Raw genomic sequence first — 26,015 nt, 5'->3', positions numbered from 1 at the left:
CTTTCAAAAAGGTATTAGATAATTAACTGGAAAAAGAAATCCTGCAGGATTACAGGAAAATTTAAGAGGACAGACTGGGCTAAATGACATTTTGTGATGCAACCCCTCTGAGTGTGCAGTTCTGTACTATCATGAAATGTACAAAAGTAAATATCCTGCCCTCAAAATCTATTGGAAGGACTGAAGATAAAATCAGGTTTGGGACAAGTCACAGGGCTCCTGTGGTACAGTAGTGGTCTCACTTCTTTTGAGCAGGAAAGTCTGGGTTAAACTGCTACCTGTTCCAGAGATGTGTCAGAACATATCTTAACAGACTGATTAAGGTCCTCTTGTTGTTCAGTGGTAGTGCCTCTACCTCTGAGCCAGTTACACAGGTTCAAGTGCCACCTGTGCCAGAGCTGTGTAATAACATCTCTGAACAGGTTGATTAGAAAAATAGGTTAAAAATATCTATAATCTGGTCTGTCTTATTCAACCCCACAGGTAGAGATTCCAGCTCTGAATAATGTAAAGGTTAGGTGCATTAGTCAGGGGAAATGTAAAGTTTTGGGGAGGGAAATTGGTCTGGATGGGTTATTCTTCAGAGAGTCGGTGTGGACTTGTTGGGTCGAAGGACCTGTTTCCACACTGTAGGGACTCTATGATATATGATGATAAATCAAATCTCCTTGCAATTTTTCTAGTCTATCCACATAACTCTCTTTTATATCTGAAGCCATACTTGTAAATGTTTCTTGCCCTCACTCCAAATCCTTCACATATTTCTTTCTTAAAGTCTGGTGCCCACAATTGGACGTAGTAGAGACTGACCAGTGTTTTATAAAGTTTCTTCATGACTTTACTTTCTGAGCTGCCAGAAGAAGTGAAGTCTGGTACAATTACAACACTAAAAAAGACATCTGAACGGGTATGCGAATAGGAAAGATTTTGAGGGATATGAGCCAAATGATGGCAAATGTGACTAGATTAATTTAGGATCACTGTTCAGCATGGATGGGTTGGACCAAAGAGTCTGCTTCCATGCTCTACAGCTCTATGACCATCCAGGACAAAGCGACCTATTTGATTGGCGCCACATGGATAAGCATCCACCATTGGCACTCGGTAGCAGCAGTGTGTAACATCTAAAAGATGAAAATCACACAACACCAGGTTATAGTCCAACAGGTTTAATTGCAAGCACGCTAGCTTTAGGAGCGATGCTCCTCTAAAAGATGCACTGCATAAATTAATCAAAGATAATTTAAACAACTTCTTCCAAATGCATGACGACTTCCATCTAGAGAGACAATTGCAGCAGATACATGGGAACACTACCAACTGCAAGTATCCCTGCAGGCCATTGACCATCCTGACTTGGAAATGTTTTGTTGTTCCTTCACTGTTGTTGGGTCAAAATCCTGGAATTCCCACCCTAAGTGTGTTTTGGGTCAACTGATGTCACGTGGACTGCAACAGTTCAAGAATGTAGCTCAGCACCACCTCAAGGGCAACTACGAATGGAGAATAAATATTGGTCCAGCCAGCAAAGTCCACATCCCATGTGAATATTAAAAATAATTCTCGATCTATGCATGTACGTTACTCCATACCACATGCTTTTTCTATGCCCAATAACCTCTTATGAGGAAAATTCTAATACAGTTTATCCACTGGTTTTTGTTTATTATTCTACTAGTTACTTCCTCCAACACACCAAAAAGGTTTACTAAGCTGATCTGCCTTTTGTTAAACCCATGCTGGCTTTGCCCAATCCCATTAATGCTTTCCAAATGTTTTGTCATCATGTCTTTTATAATAGACTCCATCACTTTGTTCAGCTAATTGATCTGTATTTGTAATTCTCTGTTATCTCTCCCTCCCTTAATAAATGGTGAGGCTATATTTCACACCCTCCAATCTATAGGAATGCTCCAGTCTATAGAGTTTCGGAAGATAAATTTGTTCAATATTTTCAGAGTCACTTCCTTTAGTACTCTGGCATATAGATTATCAGATTCTGGTGATTTGTTAACCTAGAACCCTGTTAATTTCCCCAGCACTGTTTTCTTGCTAATACTAATTTCCTCCAATTCTGCCTTCTCACTAGACCCTCTGTTTGCTAACATTTTTGAGAGGTTATTTATGTCCTCTTTTGTGAAAACAGAACTATAGAATGTATTCAATTCTTTTGCCATGTCTTTGTTCCCCATTTTACTTTCTCCGGCTTTGACTAAGTGGCTTTTACTTAGAAAAGGTGCTTATTAAACTTATTCTCTTCACATATTTCTAGAGTGTTGAATGGTCTTTTTCTATGCTTCCTGCAATTTTCTTGCAATTTAGCATGTCTCCTCTTTAGATCTAATGCTGTTCCCAATTTATTTTGTAAGCCATGGTTGAGCTATCTTTTGCTCCTTCATTCCTGAATAGCACTGAAATAATTCTTGTAATTCATGCACATGTTCTTTGCATGTGAACCATTGCTTTCTAACATAACCCTTTTAGTAACATTCCCCAATCTATCCTTGCTGGGTCATGCCTCACAACTACCGCTTTCCCTTTATTTAAATTCAGGAACATAGTTTTGGATTCTAATACTACATTCTCCATTTTAATGAAAAAATCTATCATATGGTTGCTGTTCCCCAAGGTTCCTGCAGAACAAGATTGTTACTTTATCGAAGCAACTATGATTACAGTCGTACCATTATTGCACACATAGAAGCATAGACTCCCTACAGTGTGGAAACAGGCCCTTTGGCCCGGCAAATCCACACCAACCCTCCAAAGAGTACTCCACCCAGATCCATTTACCCCTGACTAATGCACCTAACCTACACATCTCTGAACATTACGGGCAATTTAGCACAGCCAATTCACCTAACCTGCACATCTTTGGATTGTGGGAGGAAACCCACGCAGACATTGGGAGAACGTGCAAACTCTGCACAGAGTTTGGAGGCTGGAATCAAACCCAAGTCCCTGGCGCTGTGAGGCGGCAGGGCTAACCACCACCACTTCTCTGATCCCTTGTTTCTCTTATGATTTGGAGATGCTGGTGCTGGACACGGGTGTATGTAGTTAAAAGTCACACGACACCAGGTTATAGTCCAGTAGGTTTAATTGGAAGCACTAGCTTTTGGAGAGCTGCTCCTTCATCAGGTGGTTGACTCACAACCACCTGATGAGCAGGGCTTCGAAAGCTAGTGCTTCCAATTACACCTGTCTAACTGTAACCTCGTGTTGTGTGATTTTTAACTTTTTCTCTTACATCTTCACTACTGTTTGGGAACGTGCAGATGATCCCCAACAATATTTTATGCCACTTGGTATTTCTTATCTCCACCCAAACAGATTCTGCATTGTGATTTTCTGAAGAACTATCCTGCCTCAGTATTGGCTTGACATCCTAAACTAACAATTCTACCTCACTTTTCCCTTTTTGTCATCCTTCCTAATTACCATATATCGCTTGATGTTCAGTACTCATCATTGGAACCCTGCAGTCTTGTCTCTGTAATCGCAACCATATCATAAGCATTTCCATCTGTGCTGTGTTCTCATCTACCTTTATTGCAAAAGCTCCATGCATTAAGTGACATAATCTTTAGACTTGCTTCTGTCACCTTGCTTGTCATCTTAGCTTTATTTTGCATTATACCTCCATTTGTTTTTTGCCTTTTTTTCTGTCTTCCATTTTTGCTTTTTAGCTTTCTTTTTTTTATTTCTATCATTGTTTCTCCCTATTTGGGCTCCCATCCCCTGCTATTCCAGTTTAAACCCTGTCTGACAGCACTAGCAAACACCCTTCCCCTGCCCCCAGGACATGTAACACACTATATGGAAAAAGACAGAGCAGTTCATGCAACATTTACGTTTTACTCACCCTTCCTCCCGTCTTTCCTTATCTACATCTGTCATTGCAGCCATCAGCCCTTCTCCCTCATATACTTCACTTTAAATGCATCTATGATTTTGGAAGTAGCTTCCTTGGTAAGACATGCAAAATACTTGTTTAATACTTTAGTCAGGCACGTTCAGATAATGTCTATGGACCCTAATCTGCCTCTTACCACTCTTTTATTTCTTGTATGCCTTTTGAAACTTTTAGATTCTCTTTTTGTTGTCTATCAGTCTTCTGTGCTCTCTCTTAGTTATTCCTTCACTTTGCCTTTGAACTTTTTATATTTAATCTAGTTCACATTTGACATCACATTTGTCATTTGCACCATTTTGTTTCTTTGTCATCTTACTGAATATCTCTTTCCTTCATCCAAGGAGCTCTAGCTAAGCTTATACATTGTGCTTTTAAATTTCTCTGTCTCATTCTTGTCCTGAAATTGCCCCGCCTATTCTTAGGCTTTCTCATTTACAAGATGGAGAGGGGGAAGAAGCAGGTGCCCTCTAACCACCTATTCTTCATTGACTTTTCTTTGTTTTCAATAGAAACTGTGTAAAACTTATTGTGCTGAGTATCACATTTAATATAGGAACAGAAGAGGCTGGATATTCTCAGCATCTGTGGAGAAACAGTTTTAATGCATTTTTGTCAGCATGCACACTTCTGAGAATTTAATAACCTGAAGCATCAACTCTGTCTTTGTTTTTATAGATGTTGCCTGAGTGTTTCCAGCATTTTTTGTTTTTGTTTTGAATTTCCAACATTGTATGTTTTGCTCTCATATTAGCAACTCAATGACATTTAATGTTATCACATAATGAACTTTTAAAGTTCATGTGAAAGTTTGATTTAAAAATACTGGAATTATTCAGGAGACAATAAAGCCTGAGTGGGACCCCATAAGATTGTATGTTCTGGTGTTATAATTCATAAGAATGGTTCGAAGGATGAGGAACTGTGCATAGATTGGAGAAGCAACTGGAAAAGTTGGGACTGTTTTCTTTGGAGAAGTAAAGATTCGAGGAAACTGGATGAGATATTCAAAATCATGACAATTCTGGAGAGAGTAGATGGGGAGAAATTGTTCCCCTCGGTGGAAGGATTGAGAACAAGAGGGCACAGATTTAAGGTAATTGACAAAAGTAGCAATGGAGACATGAGAAACCACTGTGTACAGTGATCACTTTGGACCTGAAAGCACTGCCTGAATGTGTGGTGGAGGCAGGATCAATCAAGGCGTTCAAGATAGAATTAGATTTTTATCTGGAAAGGAAGAAATGCAGGGTTATGTGGGAAAGGTAGGGGCATTGTTCATTTTGGAGAGCCAGCATAGACAAAACAGTGTCTTTCTGTTCTGTAATGGCTCTGTGATTTGATTGGCCTTACTTGTAGGAATATATCTTGACTATACCCAAAATATCTGCTTTTTAAAGGCAACCCATTGTTCCTGTACAGTTTTTCTATTAATCTTTGATTCTAATTTATTTGGATCAGATTCATTCTTGCCCTTTCAACATTGGCATCCGCTAACAATTTTCACTCTGGCTTGTTCCTTGCCCTTTCTCATAGTATCATTTGGTTTAGGATGACTATGATCACTGTACCCTAAATGCTAACTGTCTGCCATTTAATCCATCTATCGTATCTCATTCCCTAGAATGAGAGCCAGCAATAACTTCTCACTTGTTGAACTTGAAATAGTCAGCTCGAGAAAATTCTCCTTGGTACACTTCAGAAATTTGTTCCTCACTTTGCCATTTACTCTATTACTATCTCATTCTGTATTAAGATAGTTTTTATGTCTGTGTCTAATTTCTTTGTAGATTTGTTTCTCTAACTTCCACAACCTGGATATCAACTCCTATGGAGTTTCTGGTTACGTTAAAATTCTTTTAGGTCATGTCCATTGAGTTACTGATTTTTTTTAAACATGATTTATATTGCCAGTGACTGTTCCTATACATTCCTGATCATGCTTTCAAAATTAATTTTCACATGTGACTTAAGTTCTTCATTAGTTTTGGAGCATTAAATAGCTTTTCAAGGACAGCAGTTTTGTATTCAGCTATATAGTCTATGCAGCATATTTGTGTTGTAAAAAGAATCATTTTGGTTAAGTATATCTCCTAAATGATGGGGCTATAATATGAGAATTATGTCAAAATTGAGAACTGGGAAAATGTGGAGACTCATAGGGCTGAGGAAACATTAACTTAGTGAAATTTGCTGGGGTGGAATGCAAACTTAACAATTTTGGCTTTTTTAATGATGAGAAAATATTAGATCAAGTGTGCTATTTAATCTAGTTCTGTACTTTCCTTTCAGAAAAGGCGTGGCATGGGTGACTCAGTGGTTAGCACTGCTGCCGCACAGTACCAGGGATCCAGGTTCGATTCCAGTCTTGGGTGATTGCCTGTGTGAAGTTTGCATGTTCTCCCCGTGTCTGTGGTTTCCTCCAGTGCTCTGGTTTCCTCCCACAGTCCAAAGATGTGCATGTGGGAAATGCAGCGTTACAGGGGTTGGGTGGGTCTGGCTGGGATGCTGTTCAGAGGGTCGGTGTGGATTCTATGGGTGAATGGCCTGCTTCAACACTGTAGCGTTCTATAATTCTATGGCTTAACTATGAGGAATCTGCAGTCTGATTTAGGGTTTGTCATCGTGTATTTAAAATCTGCTTGTATGTTTTAGTTCAGTATTCCAAATATTCATTCATTGAAATTTATTTTTAGTGTTGCCTCCAATTGGATGTTGGATGGATTTTGCAAATATAGATATGTCAGAGACCGTTGCTGTGTTTTTTTTAATCTTGTCTTTGAGACTTTGAACAAATCTAACAATTGCTTTACCTCACCTACTGTGTTCCTGTGAAGAGTTTATGCTTGGAACAGTGCCATGTTACCTCAGTTGTAGGCAAATTAATTTTATCAATTTCTTTGTCTTAGTTTAAACAACTTGGAATCTACATGAACTTCTATTTCTAGACAAATGTGAAACACCATTAATTTTATGTGATATTCCTTAATGCAATAACTTGTATGCATTTAATAGCTTTTTACTGTAGAATATATGCTCATATCTTTCATAGAGGGGAAAGGAAGTAAATGCAACAGGTGCCAAGTAATAGGAGAGGAATTCGCATGGGTGATTAAGACTTGGCCTCAAAGATAGGAAATGAACTTTTTAAAGAGGCAACTAGAGAAGTGGAGGGATAAACAGCAAAGTTAGAGTATGAATAAGCTGAAGGTTCTGCCACTGATAGTTGGATGATGGTTTCAGCTTTGGCTTACTAGCACTTATGGCTGACTCAGAAAGTTTTGAGTTTAAGTTACACTTAAAGACTCGATGGGAGTGTTAAGGGAGGCAATGCAAGAATATGAAGCGGGCGGATGAGATCTTCTGTGTTCGTGTGGATGATGGTGATAGATGAGGTAGAGTTTTATTTATTCTGAGCTGGCAGTTAATCGAGCATGAAGGATTGCAAACCATCAAGGGAAGCATTGAAGAAACAGGGTAGTATTAACAAAAGCATGACTGAGGATGTCAGAGAGTTCAGGATGTCATGCTTTCACATACCATGACTCAGTTTAAGCAAGTGGGATATATAGGCAGTAGCATGAAAATGAAGCTTATAATGGGAATCAAAGACCAAATAACAGAGATTGTTGACTCATCCATGGTCTAGATTCATTGGACCAAACTATCTGTCTCCATGTTGTAACTTACATATTTTTTATATTTTTATAAATGGCTGTTGTACAATCTCTAATCATTGAGTAAAATATAAGTTGCATTCAATTGGCCAAGGTGTTTTTTGTCTTGTGATCGGTTTGATTATTAAAATACCCTAGTGCAAAGTATATCATAAAATATTCAAAACCATCAGGTTGACAAATAGGACCTGTTATTTAAACCTTGTTTCAATTTTATGTTTATATCACATTTATAAGTGACTTGTGTGACAATAAAAGCCTAATCATTAATCCTTTTTAGTCATATCTTAATGAGCAAGACAAGACCAGTTATCGTAGTAGAGCTTTGTTGTTTATTGTAGGTTAGCTGGTTAAATGATCCAAATTAGATACGTCTTATTTTTGCATTTGCTTCTCCCAGTTATTGTAGCACTACAATTGGTCTCAATCATTGCTTTGCCACCCACTTCCTTCTTTCTGAAAATGCATGTGCAGAAGTTAGAACATTGGCACTTGTCTTTGACATTGCCCAAAACCTCTAGCTTATTTACATGACTATTTAGGGTTTTTAAATGGGTGTGTGCTCTGGAATTATTTAATGGTTTTGAGAGAGGGGGAAGGAAGGGGAGAAAAATGGGTCAGAAATGAGTGACTGGAGAAAAGACTGACTTTATATTTTGAAAAGTGGAGTAGTTATAGAGTTTACCCAGTAAGTCTGGGCATACCTCCATCAGGACAAATCTTTGGTCAGAACAGTTCTTTAGCTTATGGTTTTGTCATATTAATGACATTACATCAAATAAACATTTTACGAGAGTATATTATGTATTTATGTGAACGCATCTCACGTTTTTTTTGCTTCACTTTTACAGATAATTTACTGCAGCTGAATGCAGACAATGCAAATGGTTTTCTTGAGCCCCAGGAATCTCAATACCATGGTGCTCATAAATGCGATGTTTGTTTCCAAACATTTCCCAAATATAATCAATTGCAGCGCCATATCCGGGAGCATGAGGAAAATGACAAGGTAAGCAGCCTTCTTTCTATACTTTTGGAAGGCTTCAAAAATCCTCAAATATAGCAACATTCTTTAAACATAATCGTTAAAAAATCTCATTAATACCAATTACTCAAGATAAAATAAACTTATATGGGGTACATGAGAAATTATATTCCTTCAAGCCAGAAGTCATTGCATCCATCAGCTTTTACACAAGATTAACATTATTTTCAATGGGTATATATGGATGAATATGTAATATATTAGTTATTAAGCCTTGGCTTTCACATGCAGAGAGTTGGTAGGCTTTTTAACCAAAAAAGGCATCAAAGCCAAGATCAATCCACTTTTACCCAATTCAGCTGTCCAGCAAAAGTGGTGGAAGGCAGTTCAAGGTTTTTTGTGGATCAAATCTTAGTGTGATTATTAATTACTTGGCAATAATTATATCAGTTAATTAATTTAAAGGCCTTTTGGCTATTTCCTGTGCCAAGTCTAATTACAATCGCCAACTAATTGACAAAACCGATGTGTACCACATGATCTTTCATGATGCCTTCAAGAAAAAATAGCAAGTGCGTAGCTCAATTTTAGACTGGAGACAAAAATGGCAGAATAGATTAATGAACAAGAGCAAGATGATCATGTTGTCAGTTGTGGAGCCACCATAGTCTGCGCTCTGAGAAACAGAGAAAGATTGTATTTCAAAATTCAGGTCTAATGACATGTGGTGCACAGGTACATGAAAAGGTATGATTTAATGAAAATGAAAATTTCAAAATGTCTGCCACCTTAACACAGTAAAGAAATCATCGAATTCCACCATTTTATCATCTAACATCAAAAGTAAGCATATTAATTGTCCTGCATTTGAAAATACCTTCAATGCGCTAGCAAGCATGCAACCGAGTTTGCTGAAAAAAACATCCTTTTGAAGACCATTCATTATGAGAAGACTTGGTTCATACACGTCCCATCTTGCATGGTAGATGACATAAGATTAAAGCTGATCTTCAAGTACAAAGCTTTCTCAACGAGGAATTTCAGAATGGTGTTGTCATCTTTATTAATGAGAGAGGCTGGATGTCTGAAAGTGATTGCATGAAATGGTTTAAAGAAGTATTGTATATGATATCAGGAAGATGACCAAAGACCAAAGCTAACTGTTCAAAAGAAGTCATATTGAACCCAAAAAATTGTCTATCTCTTTCCACAGATACTGCAAGACCTGCTGAGTTTCTTCAGCAAGTTCTTTATTTTGAAATAACTGTTCATTTGTCCTGCCTGGAGCTGAGATAATCATAGTGAGATGGGAATAGGCCCTTAATTGATTATTTAAGGGTCCTGGTTGCAGGGCAGGGTAATTTGGATGGGAATGGAAGGTGGTGGGGTTCAGAGACATCTCTACCTTGGTTTAAATAGGTTGCCATTCTGGCACCATATGAGACAAGATATTAGAATTGCCTTTTGTTTTGTCCAAAGGCTAGTTGACGCATAGGACAAACAGCTAATAAATCTTCTGATACAGTATTGATTAACCCCACAAAAATCTGGTTGGAAATGTGCCACATGTCACCAGATGGTTGAATACAGCATGAGATGTGATAGTTATTGTGGTTAATATTAGTGAACTGGGCTTGACATCTTTCATAAAGAAGATATAGGAATGTGTAATATCTGCTTGAGACCAAAAAGCATTCTATCGGAAGATTTGAATAGCTAAGTGACAGTTGCATGACTGGATAGATCACGTGATATCTGCAGTGAGTGAACTAGGTAACAGAATGGTCTTGTGTTATTTCATGCTTTCTTATGTTGTTATGCTAAAAAAAACATTAATGATTTAAATTATACAAGGAAGCTTAATGTTATGTACTCACTTTTGAAAGTTTGGTGAAATTTTAAATCATCATACTCCTACTTATGGAAGAAAAGTGCAAAGATGGAAGAATAATAGAAAAATAAAACCTGGGCCTAAAAATTGTGCCTGCTTCTTCACTCACTACATGATCTCTTAAGTTGCAGAATAGATGCCAGGAAGTGTATCTAACAGGAAACATGCTTATCTCCATACGGGACAAGGGCAAATTAAGCTTTCTTCACTTGTGTCTGAAACACCTGTCGTTAAGTGGCCTGATATCTGTTCCAAGTCATAGCTGCTAGGGTGTGCTTCGAGAGAGCCCATGCCATCTACTTTCCTTCAAGCCTTTTATGACAGCTTCAGTGATAATTCTGTTTCACTGGGCCAAATGTAGTAGTATCAGAAGTGGAATTCAGCTTATGACTGCCTGTTTTGTTAAAGTACCTATTCGAGATGGCTCAGGGAATCCCTAATGGACTTGACCTGTAAGCCTCTCTTGGTTCGTCCTGGAGATCGTACTCTTGTGGTAGTCTGGAATACAAAATTTACAGACAGTTGTTTAGTTTAAATTATTACATTTATTTACCAATGGCATCAATGTTACACTATAACCTTCAAGCCAGGCTTGAGTTAAGGTTTTAAAACCATTAACAGAGTAGTGGCGCCAGCTCTTACCTCTAAGAGCTCTCTCAGGCTACTCCCCTTATTGCTGCAAACAAGCTGTCTTTATAGAGAAATTCGTATTGAGATTACAAAAACACACACATCCTTAATCAGATAAGCAGCAATAAAATGGCAAAAATTTGTAGAGGAAGAGAAGCCAATTTACAGGTTTGAATTCACTTGACTAATTAAACTACATGCACATCAGAATGGGAAACCCTGATTAAGCCAGGCCAAATGGCCAATTGCTTTGGCTAGATAATTTTCCCTTTTAACAGTACATCACAATGAGAGACAAGTGTAAACTATGTGGAAAAGGTCATGAGGTAACCTTGCTCAGCTAACATGCCCTGTATCATTGTCCTACAAAATGGCTTTTTAAAAAAATCATCTTAGATTCCTAAAATGCACATTAAATTCATAACCTTCCTAGATCTTGAGCTCCAGGGAACAATGCACAAACAATTCAGTCCCTGACAAGCAAGTGTACATTCAAATCAGACGACAAAGAGTTAACCTCTCCATTAGCTTCTCTCTCTCCCTCTCTGTCTCTCTCTCACACTCACTCTCTCACAACACACACACGCACACACACACAAGGTATAATGGGCTGAATGACATACTCCTGTTCCTATGCATATCCATAAGAAATAAGAGCAGGTGTAGGCATTCAGCCTTTTGAGCCTCTTCGGCCATTCAATTAAATAGTGTTTAATTCAACATGCCTCACATCCACTTTTCTGCCCTTTCCCTATAATCCTCAATTCCTTTACTCATCAAGAATCTACCTATCTCACCCTTAAATATATATCAAGCCCCTTAAGAAACCTATATGTCTCCATGAAATCATCTCTCATTCTTTTAAATTCCAATGAGCAGAACCTAGACCTGTTTAATCTTTGCTCGTAAAACAAGCTGACCACACCAGGGATGACCGTGGTAAACCTTCTCTGAGCGGTCCCAATGAAATAATATCTTCACTTCAATGTGAGGTGCCAAACTGCTCTCAGATGTGGTCTCATCAGTACCTTCTCGAGTTGCAGCAAGATTTTCGTACTCTTACAGTCCAACCCACTCAAAATAAAGGCCAGAGTTTTGTGGCACTACTAATAAGTGCAAAGAACTGTTAATTATTGGCTACTCACAGCAAAAATACCATTCAGATCCAAGGTGAAATATTTGAAAAGCTGTAAATGTGTGCAATGTTTGATATTATTTGATGGCTCTGTGTTAGCTAAGAAAAGTTACATACATTTTTAAAACTTTGAAACTCATTACATTTTTGCTTTGTCTGTTAATGCAGCCTTACCGATGTGACCAATGCTCAACATCCTTTAATATGGAGATTAATCTCATATTGCACAAAGCTACTCACAATGCAATTGACCCGACTTGTCCTGTCTGCAGCAAGAAGTTCTCCCGTGTGGCCAGCCTTAAAGCTCACATCATGCTCCATGAAAAAGAAGAAGTAAGTCTTTTACTGTTTTTAATCAACTTGTCCTTTAAACCCAGTCAAATCTAAAATGAACCCTATTTCTTTACTTTCTTTATGCCAAAAAATTATGATAAACTAGAAAATGCCATTTAAACAAACCAGAAAACAATTTGCTGAAAGGATGTGAATATAAATTTATCCAGTTCTTAATAAGTTTTGAAACTGACAGAAAAAGAAGTGTTGAATGTTTCAAAGAAACTAATTGAACAACTGTTTTACAGGATTATGATCGTCTGTAGCGATGCTTGTGGTAAATTGGATGATTTTTCATTTTGTAAGGACAAGAAAGTTTTATACCATGTAATGTGCAACTTAAGAGTTTAGGAACAGTTTGTTCAGGGAAACGTTTTTTTAAATATTCAAATATGCTTAGCCATTGCTCCTCTCAATCATCCAGCATTTTAAGGTTGTTGCATGTCAAAAGTGCAACATCATTTTGTGCAAGACATTATTTTACAACTTATTGTCTTCAGTAGTTTATAAAATTATTAAAGGAATACTAGAAATGTAAAATATCTATACTTATAATAGACATTTGGTTAATCAATTAACATTTTTTATTGTCTGTTTGCTGTGTCAGGATATGCAAGGTCCGATTAACTCATACAATGTTTAATTATTGGCACGCACTTATTTCCAGTGATTGAAATCTTAGTGGAAAGTAATTGACTATAGAATTGCAGCAGCCTGTCCTGTTTACTGGCATGCTAATCATTGAGAATTGGAAGAATTTGTAAGAATAAACTGTTTTTAAAAAATATTTCTGTTTTTATGGCAGAATAGCAAATTTTATCAATTACCTGGCCAACATTGTGAACTTATTCAAGGCTGCAAACTCAAAAACTTTCGATGTGCAGATGTTGATATAGCTTCTAATGGCTTGACTTAATTTTCTCCTGTGGTAGAACCTGATCTGTACAGAATGTGGAGACGAATTTACCCTGCAGAGCCAACTTAGCAGGCACTTGGAAGAACATAGGCAGGAGCTAAATGGAAACCGAGTACACAACTGCAAGATTTGCACTAAGGAATTTGAAAGACTTTCTCAGCTACGAGAACATATGAAATCACACTACAGGGTTAGGTATGTAAGGTTTTGAAACAAAGGTGCATTGTTTAGTCAGTGTGGATTTCTGGCAGTGCTCCACAAATTCAAGTGAATTGTAATGAAGTGATGAGGTACTGAAATATCCAAATACTTATTGAAATAATTGATTACTGGAAACTAAGTAATGTGAGGTGGGAGGAGAAAGGGGATCGTTGTTTGTAGTTGAATGATTGATTAAAACCTGTCTGTTTGTTTCAAATCATGATTCTACGCCATCCTTCAAATCTAGCTTTAATTTTAGGAGAGTGGGGAATGCTTATTTTATCAGCAGTAGTATGAAAGTGCCTTCCATTTATGGCTGCAGAAATAGTAATCAGAAGTTGATGGAGAAACAATTTTAAACTAATCGCATTGAAGTATTCATTTTAAGTATGTTACTGCTAGCAGTAAAATTTCATTAATTGCCAATGCAAGGTCAGTAAATCAAAACTCAAAGTTGATTGACAACTTGGCATTGAGCATCACTGTGAGCAGAGTGCAGAAGGAAGCATTTAGCAGGGTAGATTGCATAACAGAAAGAGATCTGACCTGGGTTTTCTTTTGTTGGAGTCAAGAGAAATTGATCAAATCCTTATGAGATGTGATTCTTCACCATCAGATGTTTCTTATTTGTGTTGTGCTTATAGTCTTTAAACAAACAAAAAAAGGGAGATGGCCCAGAACTAACTGCTGTGTTGTTGAAATTTCTAAACTCTATACAGCAACAACTTGCTTTTATATAACGTCTTTTAATCTAATAAAACATTCTTCATGCTGTTATGTGAACATTAATCAGACAAAGCTTGTTACCAAGCCATATAAGTGACAAAAAGCTTGGTCAGAGAAATAGGTTTTAAGGAATATTTTGAAGGAAGAGTGGGGTGGGAGAATTTCATGGAGAGAAATTATGGAGCGTTGGAGTTGCATAAGCATTAGAACTTTCAAATTTGAATTCTAGCTGGAATAAGAACCCAAATATAAAAAATGCTGTGACATGTAATTGCTTAGGAATGTGACATAGGTGGTGAATGCTGAATATTGTTTTTCTGCAAAATGTTACACAAACTTCAGAATGCTATTAATCAATGTTTTGTACCTCTTGATTGTCAGGTCATCGCTGTGTACCAAACAATACAAACGACATGTTGATAGATCAGGCTTCTCTCATCGTTGTGAACATTGTGGAAAAACTTTTCAAAAGCCTAGTCAGTTGATTCGACACATCAGAATACATACAGGTGAGGTATACTGTTGAAGCTAATTTAAGTCTGTTTATGCCTTTTACTCAGATCATTTATATAATTGCTTTTTCAATCATTTTATGTGCACAGTAAAAGAAAATATTGCTTTTTAGGAATGGGTTATACATGGTCGTCAGCTTGTGTCTGTGAAATGTTCGTCCTTGGTTAATGCAAATAAGTAGTTGTTTTAAAGCATTAATGAGGGTCTTCAAAATTTCAAAATCTGAATTACTATTGGATAACTGTTCTTAGAAAAAAAAAGTAAAGGATTATTTGCACATTTTGTATTGAATGCCTACAATAGTCAAATGACTGTAAATGTATTGCCTTTAGCACATGGAATGTATAACATAGAAAAAGCCCATGTCAGTGGCCTTATACTTCACATAAACCTCCAATTTATTTTAATCATGCTAGCTTAAACATCTATTCATTTTTCCCACTTTAATCACCTAGCTTCTCCTTAAATATATTTGTCCCTTTTTGCCTCACGTGTTAATATCTTTCACATTCTCAGCACACTCTAGGTTATCAGAATTTCTCCTGATTTCCCTTTCACATTTATTAGTGACTGTCCAATATTTGTGGACCTTTTTAGATTTGGTCTCCACCAACAGAGGTGAGAACATCTGTATCTTGTTTCTCCTCAAAGTCTGCTTCTGGCTTACTCTATAAGCTTTGCTATGTGTTTGCAGGTCAAACCACCATCCACCCTCGCTCCATTCCCATTCTTTCACAGGTCCTATCCTTTCCAGACCTGAAGTACTATTTTTCCCAGCGTGAGACTCTTTTCTCATCCCACCTTCCAGTCCTTTTGATCAAAGCATCTGTCCTTTGCAATTCTGTGTTGCAGCTAAATATCTGGATGTCTTAAACATGGTGGCTCTGTGGTTAGCACTGCTGCCTCACAGCACCAGGGTTCCAGGTTCTATTCCAGTCTTGGGCGACTGCTTGTGGAGTTTGCATATTCTCCCCATGCACATTCTGCATGGGTTTCCTCTGGGTGCTCTGGTTTCCTCCCAGTCCAAAGATGTGCAGGTCAGGTGAATTGGCCATGCTAAATTGCCCGTAATGTTAAGTGCATTCATCAGCAGGAAATGGGTCTGGGTGGGTTACTCTTCGGAGGGTCTGTGTGGACTTGTTGGGCTGAAGGGTTTGTTTCCACACTGTACAGAATCTAATCTTAAAAAAAATCTAAACTGATGCCTAAGCTGCAGATACATTAAGCTGCATATTTATTGGAGACAAACTCCTAGATTTGTGTTGCTTCATAGCCCCAGGATTCTGACTCCATCCCACTCCACTTTCTATCCCAGCACTCAGTTTTTCTCTGATTCACATTGCAGTAGTCTTCAAATACACTGTATAGACTGGCTTTCTTCATGATAAAGGAGCATGGTTGTGAATGAATATTCAAAAGAAAGAAATCTAGGTAAGTTCATATCAAAAAGACATAGCCTAAAACTTCGAACCAAATCTTTTAGAGGTCAAATTAGGAAACACGTTTACATACAGGTGCTGAAAGTTTGGAACTTGTGCAAGTAGGTATTTTGTTGAATTTATATTTGAGACTGACGGACAATTGTTAAGCAAAAATGGGCAAAGGGAGATTTAGGAAGTTTGGCCATAGATCAACCGTAATATTATTGAAGGCAGACTAGGTTTAAAGGGCTATTAAAAGAGGTTCCTGTTCCAATGCTAAGAGTGGGAGATGGCCTGTAAATCCATGATAGAAAAGATGACAGATATTTTAAGTAAAGCCTTGGTTTAAAAAAAAAGTGCTGAAAATGTGCCGCTGGAAAAGTGCAGCAGGTCAGGCAGCATCCAAAAGAACAGGAGAATTGACGTTTCGGGCATAAGCCCTACTTCAGGAATGAGGAAAGTGTGTCCAGCAGGCTAAGATAAAAGGTAGGGAGGAGGGACTTGGGGGAGGGGTGTTGGAAATGCGATAGGTGGAAGGAGGTCAAGGTGAGGGTGATAGGCCAGAGTGGGGGTGGAGGCAGAGAGGTCAGGAAGAAGATTGCAGGTTAGGAAGGCGGTGCTGAGTTCGAGGGATTTGACTGAGAGAAGGTGGGGGGAGGGGAAATGAGGAAGCTGGAGAAATCTGAGTTCATCCCTTGTGGTTGGAGTGTTCCTAGGCGGAAGTTGAGGCGCTCTTCTTCCAACCGTTGTGTTGCTATGGTCTGGCAATGGAGGAGTCCAAGGATCTGCATGTCCTTGGTGGAGTGGGAGGGCGAGTTGAAGTGTTGAGCTACGGGGTGGTTGGGTTGGTTGGTCCGGGTGTCCCAGAGGTGTTCTCTGAAACGTTCCGCAAGTAGGCGGCCTGTCTTCCCAATATAGAGGAGGCCACATCGGGTGCAGCGGATGCAGTAGATGATGTGTGTGGAGGTGCAGGTGAATTTATGGCGGATATGGAAGTATCCCTTGGGGCCTTGGAGGGAAGTAAGGGGAGAGGTGTGGGCGCGGGTTTTGCATTTCTTGCGGTTGCAGGGGAAGGTGCCGGGAGTGGAGGTTGGGTTGGTGGGGGGTGGACCTGACGAGGGAGTCACGGTCTTTTCGGAACGCTGATAGGGGAGGGAAGGGAAATATCCCTGGTGGTGGGGTCCGTTTGGAGGTGGCGGAAATGACGGCGGATGATACGCTGTACATGGAGGTTGGTGGGGTGGTAGATGAGGACCAGTGGGGTTCTGTCCTCGTGGCGGTTGGAGGGGTGGGGTTCAAGGGTGGAGGAGCGGGAAGTGGAGGAAATGCGGTGGAGGGCATCGTCGACCATGTCTGGGGGGAAATTGCGGTCTTTGAAGAAGGAGGCCATCTGGGTTGTACGGTTTTGGAACTGGTCCTCCTGGGAACAGATGCGGCGGAAATGAAGGAATTGGGAATATGGGATGGTGTTTTTACAGGGGGCAGGGTGGGAGGAGGTATAATCTAGGTGGCTGTGGGAGTCGGTCAGTTTATTGTAAATGTCCGTGTTGATTCAGTCGCCTGAGATAGAAATGGAAAGGTCTAGGAAGGGGAGGAAAGTCTGAGACGGTCCAGGTGAATTTGAGGTCGGAGAACCCTCCAACCACAAGGGATGAACTCAGATTTCTCCAGTTTCCTCATTTCCCCTCCCCCCACCTTGTCTCAGTCAAATCCCTCAAACTTAGCACTGCCTTCCTAACCTGCAATCTTCTTCCTGACCTCTCCGCCCCCACCCCACTCCAGCCTATCACCCTCACCTTGACCTCCTTCCACCTATCGCATTTCCAACGCCCCTCCCCCAAGTCCCTCCTCCCTACCTTTTATCTTAGCCTGCTGGACACACTTTCCTCATTCCTGAAGAAGGGCTTATGCCCGAAACGTCTATTCTCCTGTTCCTTGGATGCTGCCTGACCTGATGCGCTTTTCCAGCAACACATTTTCAGCTCTGATCTCCAGCATCTGCAGTCCTCACTTTCTCCTAAAAAAAACAGTGCCATGTGAGATCAATTTGTGTATTTAAAAAAAAGATACATGTGAATCACCTTAACTATGCTGTCAGTAAGTGGATATATTTAAATAAAAATAGCTTATGATGTGATAGATCTAGGATAATGAAACTTATTTGTGAGTGAAATGAAAGTTAACTGAGGTTGTGAAAAATACATGTATTTTTGTAAGAAACTCAATGTGTTAGAATTTACATTGTGCAGTTATCCATCTTTCTTAACGTTATAAACTGCTTAACCTAAAAATCATTCAGATACTTTACTATCTGCCATAAAGGTATTTGCCTTGCTCTATTGCTCATTTTCAGTGATCTAATGTAAAATGATAATTATACAACTAATTGTTGAATGTGAACTTCAGTAACTTGAGGTAAGCAATTAAAAATTATTCTAAATACAGTTGATGAAACTAAAATCTGCCTTTTCATACAGTGTTAAAGTTAGTGTTTTGAACAAGTGCCTGTAAATATTTTCTATTCAATTGCCAGTGTTTAATTATTTGTAGGAAAATGAGAGACCTTGAAAATTTAGTGTCCTGAGTAAAGTTCTGTGAAATAGCACAATATTATTTTTGCTGTTATCATTAAGTTAGCTCTGATGCACATCATGTTATTGCTATAATATTAGTTAACTAGACTAAAAATATTGCCAGTACATTGTGTAATAAGTACCATTTAAAAATTTTTTTGTACAAATATTTTGCCACTTACCAGCTTTCATTTTTATTCTGTAACTTAGGCGAACGACCATTTAAATGCAGTGATTGCGGAAAAGCTTTTAACCAGAAAGGGGCGCTACAAATCCACATGATCAAGCATACAGGCGAAAAACCCCATTTTTGTCTTTTCTGTCCAGCATCTTTTTCACAGAGGGGCAATCTACGAGCACATATACAGAGGGTTCATACTGAGGTATTGGTATTCCCTTAATGGGTAGTAAATGTTACAATCAGGCTCCATGACTTCATCCAGAGTTGAAGTGATTTAAATTTCTTACAGTATAGCTATTTGGTAATCTCGAAACTGCACCTCATCTTGTCGTTGCAACGATAAACAAACTGGCCAGTCTATTAATGTTTCAGTGAAGTATGGTAATTTCTGGGCTTCTTATCTATTTTGATAATTATCCATTAATTAATTTCTCGTTTGTCAGCCAGCCTTATTAACCTTCTGCTATTTCCATGATTTTCAGTTTTAGATGATTAGTAGAGAGTCCTAAAACATATATGCTGTATAGTTCTAGAGTAAAACCTAAAAGAAGCTCCATATGTAGTATGAAATTAACATGTTCAATGTTGCTAAGATACTGATTTAAGATGCCTTTTTGCACCTTTTTCAAAAGCTATCAGAATATTTTTCATTCCTGCTTTGAGATTTCCTTTTAATTGTCACATTCCTTTTACATGCACTTGCATGCAATTTTCTGCTGCCTGCAATCATTGATGCCTGAATCAGGAGCCATGTGTAACAATGGGAATGAACTAACCTGAGACACTGCACATTTTCAATTCTGTCAACTAAAAAGCTCCTTTTAGCTGCTCAGCTGTCAACTATGCTTTGATTGCAAGTGATAATATTCTTCGTGGACAAGTCAGATCCCAGATTGAAACTTGACTTGACAGATCATTTTTTCCCCCTCTGTTTTGGTTTAAATGTGGTGGTCTTTTGATGAAACACAAACAAGCAATGCTGCAAATTAACAAATCTTAGGGCCTGGAGAATTGGGGGAAATTGATGCATACGTTTAAGTGAAGGAAACTAGGGATGCATAGGAGGAATCAATTGAAGGAAAGCAGAAGTGTCGTAGAGTGAAAACCTTTAATGCCTCTTGAACTGTTTATACTAATGTTTTCCAGACCCAGCTTCCAAGTTCTATCCTCCATAAATGTGGCAACATCCAAACCTCAGTTGCCCATCAGATCCTGGTCATCTCTCACCTCTGTGCTCACTGACCAATGTTAGCAGGTTAAACATTGCCTCATTTTAGATTTTCATCCTTGGTTTCAAATCCCTCTGTGACCTTGCCTCTCCCTATCTCAATTTATATCATTCACTGAGCCTTTGAATATCTGCCCATTTCTAATTTTGGTCTCCTGAGCATCTGATCCATCATTAGTGTCTGACTTCAGCTGCCTCTTGAACTCTGAAATTCCAAAAGTCCCTCCTCCTGTCTATCTTGCTTTCCTCCTTCTAAGACAGTCCCTAAAATCTACCTTTTGTAAACTCACCTAATATCTGCTTATGTGATTCAGTGTCAGATTTTCTTTGAGACTGCCATATGTAATGCCTTATGACAAGTTAATTACTTCTAAGACATGATTCAAATGCAAGTAGTTAGTTTTAGTGCTATAGGAGATAATGCAGATGGGGAGGAATTCCAAGTAAAGTCTCATGACAGCATGCGACTACTTGTTTTCAAATAAGTGATGATCCACAGATATTTATGCCAGTGTAGGAGGAAAATAATTTGCTGGCTGGTTAGGGAACTGTTACTTCACTTCAGGTCTGTCTCTTTCAACTTCCCTGTGCTGATCGAAAGAAGAAAACCTAAGGCTGTAATTGACCCCTCAAGTTGAATAGCCAGCCCAATCTGTGTAACGTATTTTGATGATGTAGATAACTGCAGAAAAAGCTTTGATTAGGTTATATAATAATGTCTAGTAGACAAAATGAATCCAGATTATTGCAGTGCCGTTGTCCTCTGATATTTGAGCTATACTTATAAATAAAATCTCCCTTAACATGGCTAATTTCTAAGCTGACGCTTTATGTTCATTTGTTAACATAATTCAGTTTAATTTTATTCCACTTATTAATCTCGATTATTGATAATAGAATAGATGTATTAAAAGAAAAAAGTAAGAGTAGATATTTGTTTGAAAATATAACAAAATTGCTTTTAACCCTAAAATGGGAGAACACAGAATTAGTTGCTGTCCTAAGTTTCAGATGTTTTAACTTCCCGATCTAATTTAAATGCCACATAAAATGGACAGGAAGGTGATACAGAGTGACTTGGCAGACTTGAAGGTATGCTGGGTAGAGAATCAGGTTTAGATAAGTCTGTGGGAGGGGTTGAGTGAACCTGCTGCAGTGAAGAAAACAACTTTCCTTTGTGGAACCCAGGACATCACTTCTACTGGCCCTACAAAGGGAATGTTTTGCATTTTTTTTCTTTGGAGGGTCATTTCTGCCTGCAGGATAAGGCACAGCCTGGTGGGGAAGCGTGAGTAGACTCCTGACTTTAGGCTCCCAACAATATAGTACAAACCCGATTGGCATCAATTCTTGAGTCGTGTTTTTTTAATGGAGCTTCTTCTGTAGCTGTAGTGTCCTGTGTGATGGAGGAAAGGATTGAATTTTAAGATAGGTAAATAAGCTGCCCATATGAACTGCTGATTTGCTCAGTGCTATTAAAGTCAATTAAATTAATATAATTGGATTGTGACATTCTATACAAGGTTTTAGAACGAAAAGACATCCATTTATTATTTGAGATTCATTGTAAAGAAATGTCTGAAGTGCTATTTTCAATCTCATGATTTGCAATTAATCATTCTGTTTAGCATTCTATGACACTGGATTAGCAATGAAAGTTGTAGACTAGCTATTTTTACAGGATGAAACTTAATATTTTTTAAGCACTACTAATCAAATAGTTTTTATTTGAGGAATTTCTCTCAACACATCATGATGTCTTTGGACACAGTACGATATTTTTGTACAAAGTCCCACTTCTTGCTTTTCTTTGCAATGCCAATTATAATTATGGAAATACTGTGAAGCATTGATTAGATTAGATTCCCTACAGTGTGGAAACAGGCTCTTTGGCCCAACCAGTCCACACTGATCCTCCGAAGGGTAACCCACCCAGACCCACTTCCCTCTGACTAATGCACTTATCACTATGGGCAATTTAGCGTGCCAATTCACCTGACCTGCACATCTTTTGACTGAGAGGAAACCCACACAGACACTGGGAGAATGTGCAAACTCCACACAGTCGCCCGAGGCTGGAATTGAACCTGGGAACCTGGTGGTGTGAGGCAGCAGTGCTAACCACTGAGCCACTGTGCTGCCCCATGTAGTGTTAAAATCTCATTAACCTCACTGGCCATTATGGCAAAGTTACTATAGCTTTGTTTAATTATAATATGTATTTTGTTTATTTATGAAAGTGTTTTGTCTTTCATTTTATCTATTTTTTTTCAAAAAGGTGAAGGATGGTGACCAACCAGCATATCAATGTGAGGAATGCAGTTGTGTATTCAGGAAACTGGGAAGCCTTAATGCACACATCAGCAGGATGCACTCAGATGGATCAGAATCATCTCGAGTGATCACTGACACCGCCCACAGTGTACTGGTAAATTGAATTTGTGTGATTCCGGCTTTATTGTTAATCTCTCATTCAGGAAATATTGGGGTAACATTGAAGAAATACGTATTGTATGTTCCATTTGGACTAATTTCTAAAGAGTCCAATGTCCAAACATTACAGTGAAGCACCACATTACATTGTAGTGTGTCACATATAGCAGTATGTCTCAAAATTAAGGTAATGTCGGAGGTAGTGGCATTGTTGTGATATCACTGGATTGATAATCCAAAAACCAGGCAATGCTCTGGGAATATATTCAGTTGGTGAAATTTTAATTCAATTCATAAAGATCTTTAATAGTCTCTGTCATGGTGACCATGAAAATGCCACTGTTTGATATGCAAAGCCCAATTGTTTCACTAATGTTCTTTTAGGGAAGGAAGTTTGCTTTCCTTGCTCAAGCTGTCCTACATGGGACTTGAGCATACCTACCAAGCCACAATTCAACAATGCAGACCTTGTCAGTAATGCCCACGACTTGTGAATGGAAAAAATACAGCCAATTTCTTTGCATTTGACTGTTTCTGGTACCTATCTATCCACCCTGTGGTATAACCTCCTCTAGTCATCTGCAGTTTATTCTGCTTCTTAATTTGTTATAATGATCAACTTTGATAATGTTTCTTCTCTGCCTTCACCAAATCATTTACAAAAATGAAAAGCAATGGAAGCTTTAGCATGCGCACACTATTTCTCACAATCTTCCACATCCCAACCAATCCAAAATGAAGCTATTTAAATTCACTTTGTCTTCTAGCTTTGTCTATCTATAGTCTCTTTAATATTTTGTACGTTAGTGTCTTTAGTAGGATCTTATCAAATACCTTCTGAACAATTTACAATATCTACCACATTTACTTCCATACATAAACCTCTGACATATGTAATCTGTCTTGTAGAATAATTATCCAGTTATGCTCTGTTCCCTCCTCTTACTGTCTATTCATTTATATTGATTACTTTGTTATAAATGAGTCTGTCATGTACAGTAAAAATTCTCCATGATTTGACAAATGTCTTGCCTTCATTGTTATTGAAAAGTGATTACATCTGGACATTTACTTTTTCATTCTGAGCATTCAGTTGGTGCTTGCATGTATACGCCGACTATGGAATACCACAATATGTCAAGGTAGACAAAGCTGTTATAATTTTGATCTGTTGATTGTAATAATATGAGTGCAGCATTTTCGTGGCACAATGAAATACAGTTCTTTTAAAAACAGGTCTGTAACATTATCAGGACATTGGATTCACAATGACTGAAATGTTAAATTATATTCCATTACTTGATATTTTGGAATCAAGTTCCCTAACTCTTGTTAATTCTTTGCTGTTGCCTTTAAACACCTTTTTCTTGCATGATATTTGCAAGGAGTTAACTATTTAAAGTAAATAAATTAGTGAGCAAAGAAGTTAGTGATCAGCTTTACAGAGCTAATATGTGAAGGCCCCAATTGTAAAGTATTTTTGCATTATTTTATGTGAGTAATGTACAATGCTTTAAAGATTTTTGTATTGGTTTGTCTAAAATAATGTGGTTCCTTAGAACAGTGTAAGGCTGTAAGCTATTGTAAATTACAAACTGCTTTTGTCCTCTTATGTATTTTCTCATGTCAACAGACAGCTGGGTCATCGCCAGTAACCTCTGCAGGAGGTCACCAAGGAGCACAAGCTGTAACTGATGTAATACAGCAGCTTCTGGAACTGTCAGAGCAGGTTACTGGAGAGGGAACACAGTCTCAGCAACCAGTACAGCAAATCACCATTGAAGGCAGTATTAATCAGGATATCTTGCAAGTGAGTTTCCCGTTTCCACTTCTTCAACTAAAAAAATCATATTCAAACAGCACTGTAGAATGATGAATTTTGGAAGATCTAGCAGCATCTTTGGTGAATGAAACAAAATTAACATTTCAAGTCCAATATGATTCTTGTTCCAAAGAATAGCCTCGAGCTTCAAGCATGTGCTCACGTACATTGCACTGTAAATCCCCTCTTGCACTCATACACTCCCTCACTTCTCAGTCTAAGAAAGGGTTTATCCTTTCACAATAGTTTTCAAAGTGTTTGCTGGTGGTTTAAACTTCACAACATGGCCCTAGATGCTCTCATGGAACCCAAGGGCATAGTCTCAGAATAAAGGGGTGCCAATTTAAGATTGAGATGAGGAGTAATTTCTTTTCTCAGAGGGTTGAAAATCTTTGGAACTCTTTACCACAGAGAGCTGTGGGGGCGAAGTCCTTTGTATATTTATGTCTGCGAAAGATTCTTGAGCAGTCGGGCAATCAAGAATTATTGGGAAAGAGCACGAAAGTGGATGTGAGGAATATCTGATCAGCCATGATCCTACTGAATGTCGGAGCAGGCTCAAAGGATCAAACAGCCTACTTGTGTTCCTATTCCTTAAGGTCTTGAAAGGATGTGTGGGGTTCCATACAAATTTTCTCTGCTACCAGATTTAACGTTTCCTCAAAAGGTTTATAATGGAGGCTACTATTCAGGGATTTCCAGTGTAGAAGTCATAATGTTTTAATCCGTTTAGGGTCAGAAATAGGGTTTCCTACCCTGATTGGTATTTCTGGGCCAATGAGTTAGGTGCCCACTTTTGTTTTCTTTAAACAGTTCTGGAGATTAGAATTCTGAACCAGATTACGGAGAGGCATAGATTGATTGAAGGCTCTCTGAACCATATTGGATCGATAGCAGAGTAGCCACTTAATAAAAATATGCCTATAGAACCTACTAAGTGGTTTTTGTGAGATTGTGGAAATATTTATATCCTTTTATTTCAGTGTTTGTATGGCATTGCTCTACCTCTTTCATGTAATTATTTATACACTACTATAACATGTATAGTAAACTGTTGTCAAGGTTAGTTTTTGAAAGCTATCTTGTTAACTTATGAATAGTTTTGTTTTATGTACCAGTTCTAATTTTTATCATCATAAATGCTATTTTTCTTTTTTAAATTGAATTCCAGCAAGCCTTAGAAAATAGCGGACTGACAACTATTCCTATTCAAGCACATCAATCCGACTCTGGTCAACAAAGGTCTTCATTATCACGAAGTCAGTCCCAGGATGTACAGACTGCCCCTCTTCAACCGACTCCATCTTCTACTCCGCAATCTCACCAACAACGAATGGAAAAACTGTCTGGCAAAGAGAATGTGGATGTGGTGAAAAAGATGATGATGTATCCGGGTAAGTCTGAAAATATGACATCTGGGAAGACTATATTCTTTTT

General features: G+C 38.3%; 1 protein-coding gene across 3 annotated transcripts in view; it reads left to right on the top strand.

The window, feature by feature from the left end:
* Positions 1–26,015, top strand: part of LOC140477272 (zinc finger protein 236-like) — a 167,465-nt gene that overhangs the window by 36,695 nt on the left and 104,755 nt on the right. For all 3 annotated transcript variants that reach the window (XR_011960694.1, XM_072570867.1, XM_072570868.1), the window contains exons 2-9: positions 8,442–8,599; positions 12,400–12,564; positions 13,497–13,675; positions 14,789–14,916; positions 19,125–19,297; positions 22,602–22,751; positions 24,390–24,566; positions 25,750–25,972. Coding sequence is in view for 2 of the 3 variants with exons in the window: in XM_072570867.1 (XP_072426968.1) it covers positions 8,442–8,599; positions 12,400–12,564; positions 13,497–13,675; positions 14,789–14,916; positions 19,125–19,297; positions 22,602–22,751; positions 24,390–24,566; positions 25,750–25,972 (1,353 nt within the window). In the remaining variant the exon portion in view is untranslated. The remainder of the gene's footprint in view (positions 1–8,441; positions 8,600–12,399; positions 12,565–13,496; positions 13,676–14,788; positions 14,917–19,124; positions 19,298–22,601; positions 22,752–24,389; positions 24,567–25,749; positions 25,973–26,015) is intronic.

Source organism: Chiloscyllium punctatum, chromosome 5 (assembly GCF_047496795.1).
Source record: "Chiloscyllium punctatum isolate Juve2018m chromosome 5, sChiPun1.3, whole genome shotgun sequence".
In the NCBI taxonomy this organism is placed as follows: domain Eukaryota; kingdom Metazoa; phylum Chordata; class Chondrichthyes; order Orectolobiformes; family Hemiscylliidae; genus Chiloscyllium; species Chiloscyllium punctatum.
The sequence above is the reverse complement of the archived record's forward strand: the minus strand, read 5'-3'. Positions and strand labels throughout refer to the sequence as shown.